The sequence below is a fragment of the Austrofundulus limnaeus genome, unplaced genomic scaffold (assembly GCF_001266775.1).
Source record: "Austrofundulus limnaeus strain Quisiro unplaced genomic scaffold, Austrofundulus_limnaeus-1.0 Scaffold432, whole genome shotgun sequence".
Lineage (NCBI taxonomy): Eukaryota > Metazoa > Chordata > Actinopteri > Cyprinodontiformes > Rivulidae > Austrofundulus > Austrofundulus limnaeus.
Window position 1 is genome coordinate 11,566 of NW_013952834.1, and position 8,083 is coordinate 19,648.

Sequence of the window (8,083 nt, forward strand, 5' to 3'; positions counted from 1 at the left end):
GAGGCATAATGTGTTATTTTTAGTTTTTTATATTGTTTTATTGTCTACTTTTATTACATAGGGTTCTATATGTTGTATTTATGATTAAATTAAAAATAATTAAACTGTTTCAAAGATAACAGATCTTCGTAACACTTGGTTTATTCACATAATGGTTGTAATTGTTGGATGTTCGGCCCTTCAGCTGTTGGCCTGCAGTAACTGTGGTCCCCGGAGCAAATGAGTTGTATAACCCTGGTCTAAAACTTGTTAGCTGCCTCAGTGTTGGTATTASATGTATTTTATTGTCTTACTTACCCATAAGTGTTAATGAAATTTCACTCAGCSCATCAAAGACAAATCCCTGAGCGGTGTTTAAACATGTTGGTTGTGCGTTCTCCTTTGCACGATATAATMKTATTCTTTTATTAAMTGAGGGTTATTTGTTAACCCACACTATAGATAATCACAACACACACTCCATTTGCGCACACATTACCTGTAGATTCTTCTTCAGTGGTGTTCGAGCGGCTCACACATTATTTGTTTATGTTCCGACGGCTCACCTGCGAGCTTTCTTCAGCAAATACTTCTTCTGGTTGGCAGACTGGGTATCGAAACTAGGAATCAAAATGTTAAAATTCAAACAGTTTTGGGAGAATCGACGAGTTAGTCCCGGTTCCAACTGATACTAGAGGCTCGATACCCAACCCTACGGACGAGATCCATTTCTTCAGCGAATGCTGGACCTTTCCTGATGTGAACTGGTTTGTCTGTGTGTGTTTTTCTTCAGGCTCAGTGTCAGGARGTGAGAAAGAAGAAGGGCCTGGAGCTGCAGATTTTAACAGAACCCATCAGAAACTGGGAGGGAGATGACATCAAAACTCTGGGTCCTGTCCTCCACATGTCCCAGGTCAAAGTTCACACGCAGAATTGTCAGGTACRCCTCCTGTGTGGAAGAATCAGACACTTGAACAGGGTCAACTTTTATGAAGAGGAWATAGAAGCTGTTTTGTCTTTCAGGAGTCAAACGAATGCTACCTCCTCCTCTTCCCTCACACGCTGCTCATGGTCTCTGTCAGCCTGAGAATGAGTGGATTTATTTACCAGGTRTGTTTTCTGAGACCACATAGTCATCTCTGTACCAATATTTACTTCTGTGATTCTCACACGTTAAAATAAATTCATAAGATCCTAAGCATGACGACAAATATTTATTTGCTCTCTCGTGTTGTTTGTTTACGTCTGCAGGGGAAGATGTCGTTATCAGGAATGCTCATCTCCAGGATTGAGGACAGAGAAAATTTATGGAATGCTTTTGAAATATCTGGTTAGAAATGTACAAATATGCAAAATTATTGAGTAAATTAAACTTTGTTGTTTTATTGATTATTCAAAGTTTTTGTACATGTTTGGAAGAAGTTCTTTTGATTATTTGTCTTTTTTCTGTTAATCTGTGCTTTTTCGTCGTGCAGGTGGTCAGTGTGAGCGGGTACAGGTAGCCTGTAACAGCCAGCGAGATCTACAAAACTGGCTGGATCTCCTCACCAAACACACACATACCACCCCGCCTCAGTTATACAAGCCTCGGGCCGTCTGCCACACAGTAAGCCTCCATTTGAATGAACAGCTGTGATAACCAGTGAGCGAGCTAATCATCATCATCCTCACTGCTCTTTCTCCTGCTTCTGCTTCCAGCTGCCCTCCCATTCTGCCACTCCCACCAGACACTCCGAGTCTCGTGTGGAGAGCTGCAGAAACTCGTACCACACTCTGCCTCATCTGCCCTCACATGCACCAGGTCCTGGTAGCCACTCCACGTGGGGACCCCTGGAGCCACCAAGCACCCCCAAACCCTGGACTCTGACCTGCCTTCGCCCTGCACCTCCTCTCCGACCGTCTGCCGCTCTGTGCTTCAAGGAGGTGCTGAACAATTAATTTGTTTTGGAATTGTAGCAATTATGTAAATGTCTTGTATTTATGAATTTTGTCCATTTCTTTCTATTTTTTAAGGATATGAGTAAGAGTCCAAAGAATGTGAAGAAGCTGCTTCCTAAGAGGAAACCAGAGAGGAAACCTTCGGAGGAAGATTTCACYGCCAGAAAGAGTAAGTGCAGCCTAACACAAAGAAGTTTACTGATAACTTTATTTTTAGATTAAATGTTTACATGTTTATTATCATGCTTTMTTTATTTTTATGGTGTTGTCAATCAATTTATTTGTTACCAGCAAAGCTTAAAAATCCTTCAAAATTATTTTTAATTAGAATAGCCTATATGCCACGGCCATTGATGACGTATTTCCGTTAAAATTCCTGCCACACACATCCCTTCCACTTCCTGCTTACTGCCTTTGTTTTTTAAGTTCCTAGTACTAGTCCGTGAAAAAGTCACAAAAGTTGAAGCATCTACTGGTATAAAACATGAGTTCTGTTGTGTGCCATTGTGTCCACTATAAGCAGCAGGTACGATCWAGTAGTTAGTTTTTCTCCATTTTCCTCTTGATGAGGAGGTGACAGAAGTGGATCATAGCAATACAGGGAAAACTTAGCTATAAAAGCTCACGCTTGCGTTTGTAATCGGCATTTCTAACCTGAGGATATTCAAGAGCAAGCATCAGAAATGGAAAGATGGAGGTTATAAAAGAGAAATGTACAATTATCCCCCTTTACTGCCAAGACGAGAGAGGAAAGACCACCTCTAGAGGACAGCTAGGAGGAAGCTAACACAGCAGCCGGTACAAAGGTAGGTGTGTGCACGCGCATTTGTGTTATACAGAATATGAAATTATTTTAGGCATCTTTGTCATGAGTTTTATGCAAAAGTAAAAATTTATTAGTGTAATTTATTACAGCGTAGACAAAACCCAAGCGACGAGCGCCGCAGAACCTCCACCTGATGATCATTACATTTTCAACTCACCAACATCGGGGAAAACGATCCAAACCATACAAGTAGCCCATCAGTTTAAAGCCCAGACTCTGCTCTTTCCAACAATAAAAGTGTCACTGCTCTATGTGAAAAATTCACAGAACAAGCAGCCAAGGAATAGCGAATGAGGCTAAATTCTGGAACCATAAACAAGAACATCTTTGTTTTTATGGCTTTAATCCATTTTGGTGTGATTTTTTTCCCCACTTGGCTGGACCTGTATGTGTCCTGTGTTAATGTTGGTACATGTAATATGCTAATTCTGTACTGTGGAGATCATTAAGAGTTGTTGTCGAGTGAAAAAATCTTTTGCTAACACAGTGTTGCCTGCGAACCAGAAGACTGGTGCGTGGCAAAAGAATGCTGAAGTGCTAGAATCAGAAGTCCGTGGCATATAGGCTGTTGTTTCAAATGCTCCCATAACCTCACCATAACTTTAATGCCCTCTAGTGTTCCTAAGGGGAAAAATCGACCTTATTGAAATCTATAATCGATGCATCTTTTTGTGTTGTGGACATCCCGGATTAGGGAGGCTGTCAAGCTCAAGGAGTCCTACCAGGTCTTGTTGGCGGGTAGATGAGGAGTATTGGCAGGCCATGGCTGTTGCTGAGGCAAAAGCTCGGATGCAGTGACAGTTTGGTAGGACCTTGGATAAAGACTCCCCACTAGCTTCCAGGAGATTCTCGTAAACCATCCKGCGGCTGAGGCRGRATTGTGGGTMTGTTGTTACGGGCCATTCAGTCCCTATACAAGTGGTGTAAGAGTTTGGTTCCCATTTCCGCCAGTAAGTCGGATTCCTTYAGAGTGGGWGTTGGGCTCTGCCAGAGCTGCCCATTGTCACYRATTCTGTTCATAACTTTTATGGACAGAATTTCTCAGTGCAGCCAGAGGGTGAAGAGAGCCAGGTTGGGTGGTCTCATGATTCCATCTCTGCTACAAYATTTGCAGATGATGTGGTTCTGTTGGTGTCATCGTGCCGTGATTTTCAGCTCTCACTGGAGCGGTTCACAGCTGAGGGTGAAGCAGCTCCAAATATGAGTCCATGGTCCTCAGTCGGACAAGGGTGGATTGCTCTCTTCAGGTTAGCGGTGAGATTCTGCCTCAAGTGGAGGAGTTTAAGTATTTTGAGGTCTTGTTCACGAGTGAGGGAAGAATGGAGCRTGAGATTGACAGATGACCAGTGCAGCTTCTGCAGTGGTGCAGACTCTGTACCCGTCTGTTGAAGTGAAGAGGGAGCTGAGCTGCAAGGAGAAGCTCTGTTTACTGGTTGGTCTACGTTCCTACTTCATCTATGGTCATGTAGTGACTGAAAGAATGAGATGAGATTGCAGGTACAGGTAGTCAAAATAAGTTTTCTTTGCAGGGTAGCTGCACCCTTTAGAGATGGAGTGAGATGTTCAGTTATCCAGGAGAGACTCAGAGTAGAGCTGCTGCTCCTCCACATCAAGTGGAGCCAGTTGAGGTGGTTGCTCCCTGGGCTGCTTCTGTGCATGTCCAACAGGGAGGAGAGACCCGAGGGAAGACCAGGAACTCAGAACAAGTGCAAGATGATGGATGGATGGAAGGTGGCTCTCCTTCATTATATGCCTACAGCCCCTCTGAGTGGATCAAATCAAATGTACAGCATGATATATACCGTAGCAAACTTTTACAGCTTTTCTTTCAACTTTTCTCTTGAAATGTAAATTGTAACACATTGAATAGAGTATCGATACAGGTAGCGGTACTGGTGGTGTGTTGCCATAAAGGTGAGGCATCTCTGTAAGCAGACACTAATTATTTCATACCCTGTTTTTTGCTCCTCWTCAACCAGGCACAGCAGCTCTGGAAGAGGACGCTCAGATCCTGAAGGTGATTGAGGCCTACTGTACAAGTGCCAAGACTCGGCAGACTCTCAACTCAAGTAAGTCTGCTTAGCTCTTTAACCACATTCACATCTGAACACATCATCGACACGTTGTCGTTGACTAACATGCTGTGTGTCTTAATCAGCGTGTTTTCAGCTTTCACTAAYAATGTTTTTTCTCTTTTCTCTCTTTTTATGTCTTACCTCCGTTCATCTGCTTTCAACACTCAACAAATTTTATTTTTGTTTTTTAAACTGCTTGTTTGTGTTACCTTTGTTTCACTCTTTCTAACTGGTGTCCCTTGCTGTAATTTTCCTATACTTGTCATGATGTATTCCTCACACACAATGCTTTACTTTCATTTGTCCTCTGCATTGGTTGCTCTTTTATGTTACGGTTTTTCTGTTTTGTCCAACACMTTCATCCTTATTCCGATGTGGTTTTGATTTATCTCCTCATCCTCCCCGACACTTAATTGCTTGTTATTTGACAATACATAAAGCCTGGCAAGGAACTGACCTCATGCACAACCACGTGCTYGCTGAAAACAGCCTCACTGTGGCTGAGCTTCCATGTTCCGACCAATCGGAAGATTCGGATTATGAGAGTATCTGGACTTCCCAAAATCACAGGACCGCCTCGTTCTCTCGTAAGATGCCGGTGTTGCAAACCATGAATGTACTGGCAAACAAGCTGACATTAGTGATAGTGTTTGTATAATCAGTGTTAGGATTTGTTTSTGTTTTACTTCGTAGTTGTGCTTTTGTATCAAACCTTTTGTCCTTGTAAAGATGCTTCAGTATGCAKTTGTCCACAAGAGCATCTGATGCCTTCACATGTTTCACTTCACTAAACAGAATAAGGAAAATTAGTGTTTTTTTTTTGTCACCATAGGCAGTAAAATGTACCATCACAGCACAAAAAAAGGCAGCAGGTCATGTGACTAGATGCCTAATTCCATCTAAAATGTGTGCAACATGCAGCCAGTGTGGATGTGCTAATCTGTTACATTGGAAACAAAATAAAAATCATAATATTCTTCTACACTATGGACATAAAACTGATCTTACTTACTAAATATGACTTCATCCTTTTCTATATATGGTTGTTTTTAGTAGCTAATTCTCCATTGGGATTGTGTGAATGGAAATAGACGTGCATCTCGTGTTTGTAGTTTGTGAAACAAGTCCACTCCGATCTAATTCATCTTTGAGTTTTATGGTAAAATATGTTTGTTTTTCTGTCCAAACAACTCACTGTTTATTGTTTGTTCAGGCTCCAGCAGGAAAGATATTCAGATATTGTTTCCCAAAGAGGAGAAGATTCTAGTTGAAGAAAGCAGAAGCAATGGTCAAACTGTGGTAGAGGAAAGGTAAGCAAATATAAATATACATWTAGCACAAAAAAGTAAGAATATTTGTGTTTGGTATATTATTTCTTTGTTGTAATTGTAACTGCTGAGCCTGTTCATTTCATTTTTAAATGGTGCCACATTTGTAAGGAACATGCATTTGTGGGATGAGCAGTAGAGCTGAGTGTGTGGGTTAGCACATGAAAGATTTGCCAAATTGTATCTGCCATGGTCAGACAGCTAATTTGTTGTTATTAACATTTGCTTTTAGCTTCTGGCAGCTCCAGATGCTGCCAATCAGGCGCCCGCTATAAAATTTATTGGCAAGAAGCATTGCTAAAACAAATGATATATATAATTTTATTTATTTATTTATTTACATTTTTTTAATGGCAGGTAGATATTAGAAATGAGGATGCACCAATACTACGTTTTTGAAATACTTTTTTTGCCATAAATAATGTATCATGTTTACTGGTTATCACCAGCATCATTTTCAGCACAAAAATGGCAATATTCCTACCCAATAATATTCCTTAATGCTGAAATATAAACAAAATTAGGAAACCGATAAAGCAATAAAATTCAGAATCTTATTCGGATGCTTCCTGGTTGCCTGCCTTTGGAGGATTTCAGACATGTCCTGCTGGGAAGAGGTCTTGGAACAGACCCAAAACTTTCTGGAGTGATTGTGTATTTTCTCTGGCCTGCACCTTGGGATCCGCCTAGTGGATCTAAAGATTGTCTCTGGGAAGAGATCTGTTGCCTCTGTAACTTGACAATAGATAAACAATAGAAGCTGGAGACAATAAAGTCATAGAAAGTGTTTGTTTCTCATCTCTTTAAGACATCCATATGGAGCAGTTAATAAAGATAACTAAAATATCACTGTTTTGAAGCACTAACTTCTTTTGAGATGTTGGCAGCTGCTAATCATTAAGCAGCTCGTTAAACATCTTCTCAGGCTCAACAGTGACCTGGATAGTCAGTTTTAGCCAAATCTACTTTCCCTAATTTTACATCACACAGTCTGTACTGTGGTATTGGAACATTTTTTACCAGCATGTGTACACWGAGTATCAAGTGAATTCCTGATGTTCAAATATAAATGTGTTGGTTGTTTTCTRCAGGAGTCTGGTGGACACTGTGTACAGTCTCAAAGATGAGGTTCAAGAACTCAAACAGGTGAGTTTGTTTGATGTATCTGTTAATTTTTGTTGTCTGCTTTTGTCTAAAAGTTCAGTTGACTGTCACTTTCCTTTGTCTCATTGGGGCTCCAAGCCTGCAGAGCAGGGGGAACACAGCTGAAACTTAGCTTGCATGTACAGAGGAGAAAAATATTCAGACATATACCTATAGGGACACTTTAATCAAGGTCTTTGTATTTGGTCCTTTAAATCCTAAACTGTAAGTCACAAAATTTTTTGGCTTATGTTTTCGTAATCCCCAGTCACTACTGAGGCACATGATGAAGGCCACGCCCATTTCTGCATAAAAMCTTTTTTTTTCTACAGTGCAAAATTAGCTAAAACTACTTTTAACTTCTTCTCWAAGATTCGAAGTTGCCATGAAACTCAACATACTGGATCTAGATAGTATGCTGATTCAAAGTTTCTAAGTTAGATGAAAATCATACTCCTGTAACTGGAGTCAAAGATGAGTTAGTGGCCCAAATTTTAAATCATTAAAATAAAAGGGGCATTATATTCCACAAACAAATTTCACACAAAATAGGCTAATCGGGTATTCATGAAACTTGGCATAGTCATACAKACCCTCACCCTGAGCCAAAACCTAGCAGTTAGCTTAGCCTTGTTTATAATCCAGTCTTGTAAAATGATGGGAGTGTAAACTCTTCCCTCTGTCTTTGGTCTGCCGCGCTCTTCATGTCCATCTGATCATGTCCAGGGGTCGGATTTATAAAACTGGCGTACGCAAAATTTGAGCCCAGAAACTTGCGTACGCCACTTTTTACG

The 8,083-nt window shown here is 40.8% G+C and overlaps 1 protein-coding gene across 2 annotated transcripts in view; it reads left to right on the plus strand.

Moving 5' to 3' along the window:
- LOC106529268 (rho guanine nucleotide exchange factor 7) overlaps positions 1–8,083 on the plus strand; it is a gene marked incomplete at its 5' end in the record, with an annotated part of 24,578 nt that overhangs the window by 11,368 nt on the left and 5,127 nt on the right. The window contains 10 exon segments of one of the 2 annotated variants that reach the window (XM_014024631.1): positions 773–919; positions 1,003–1,089; positions 1,231–1,309; positions 1,455–1,585; positions 1,678–1,902; positions 1,993–2,086; positions 4,723–4,812; positions 5,259–5,405; positions 6,032–6,128; positions 7,238–7,292. In XM_014024631.1, the coding sequence (XP_013880085.1) occupies positions 773–919; positions 1,003–1,089; positions 1,231–1,309; positions 1,455–1,585; positions 1,678–1,902; positions 1,993–2,086; positions 4,723–4,812; positions 5,259–5,405; positions 6,032–6,128; positions 7,238–7,292 (1,152 nt within the window). 2 annotated transcript variants of the gene reach the window in all.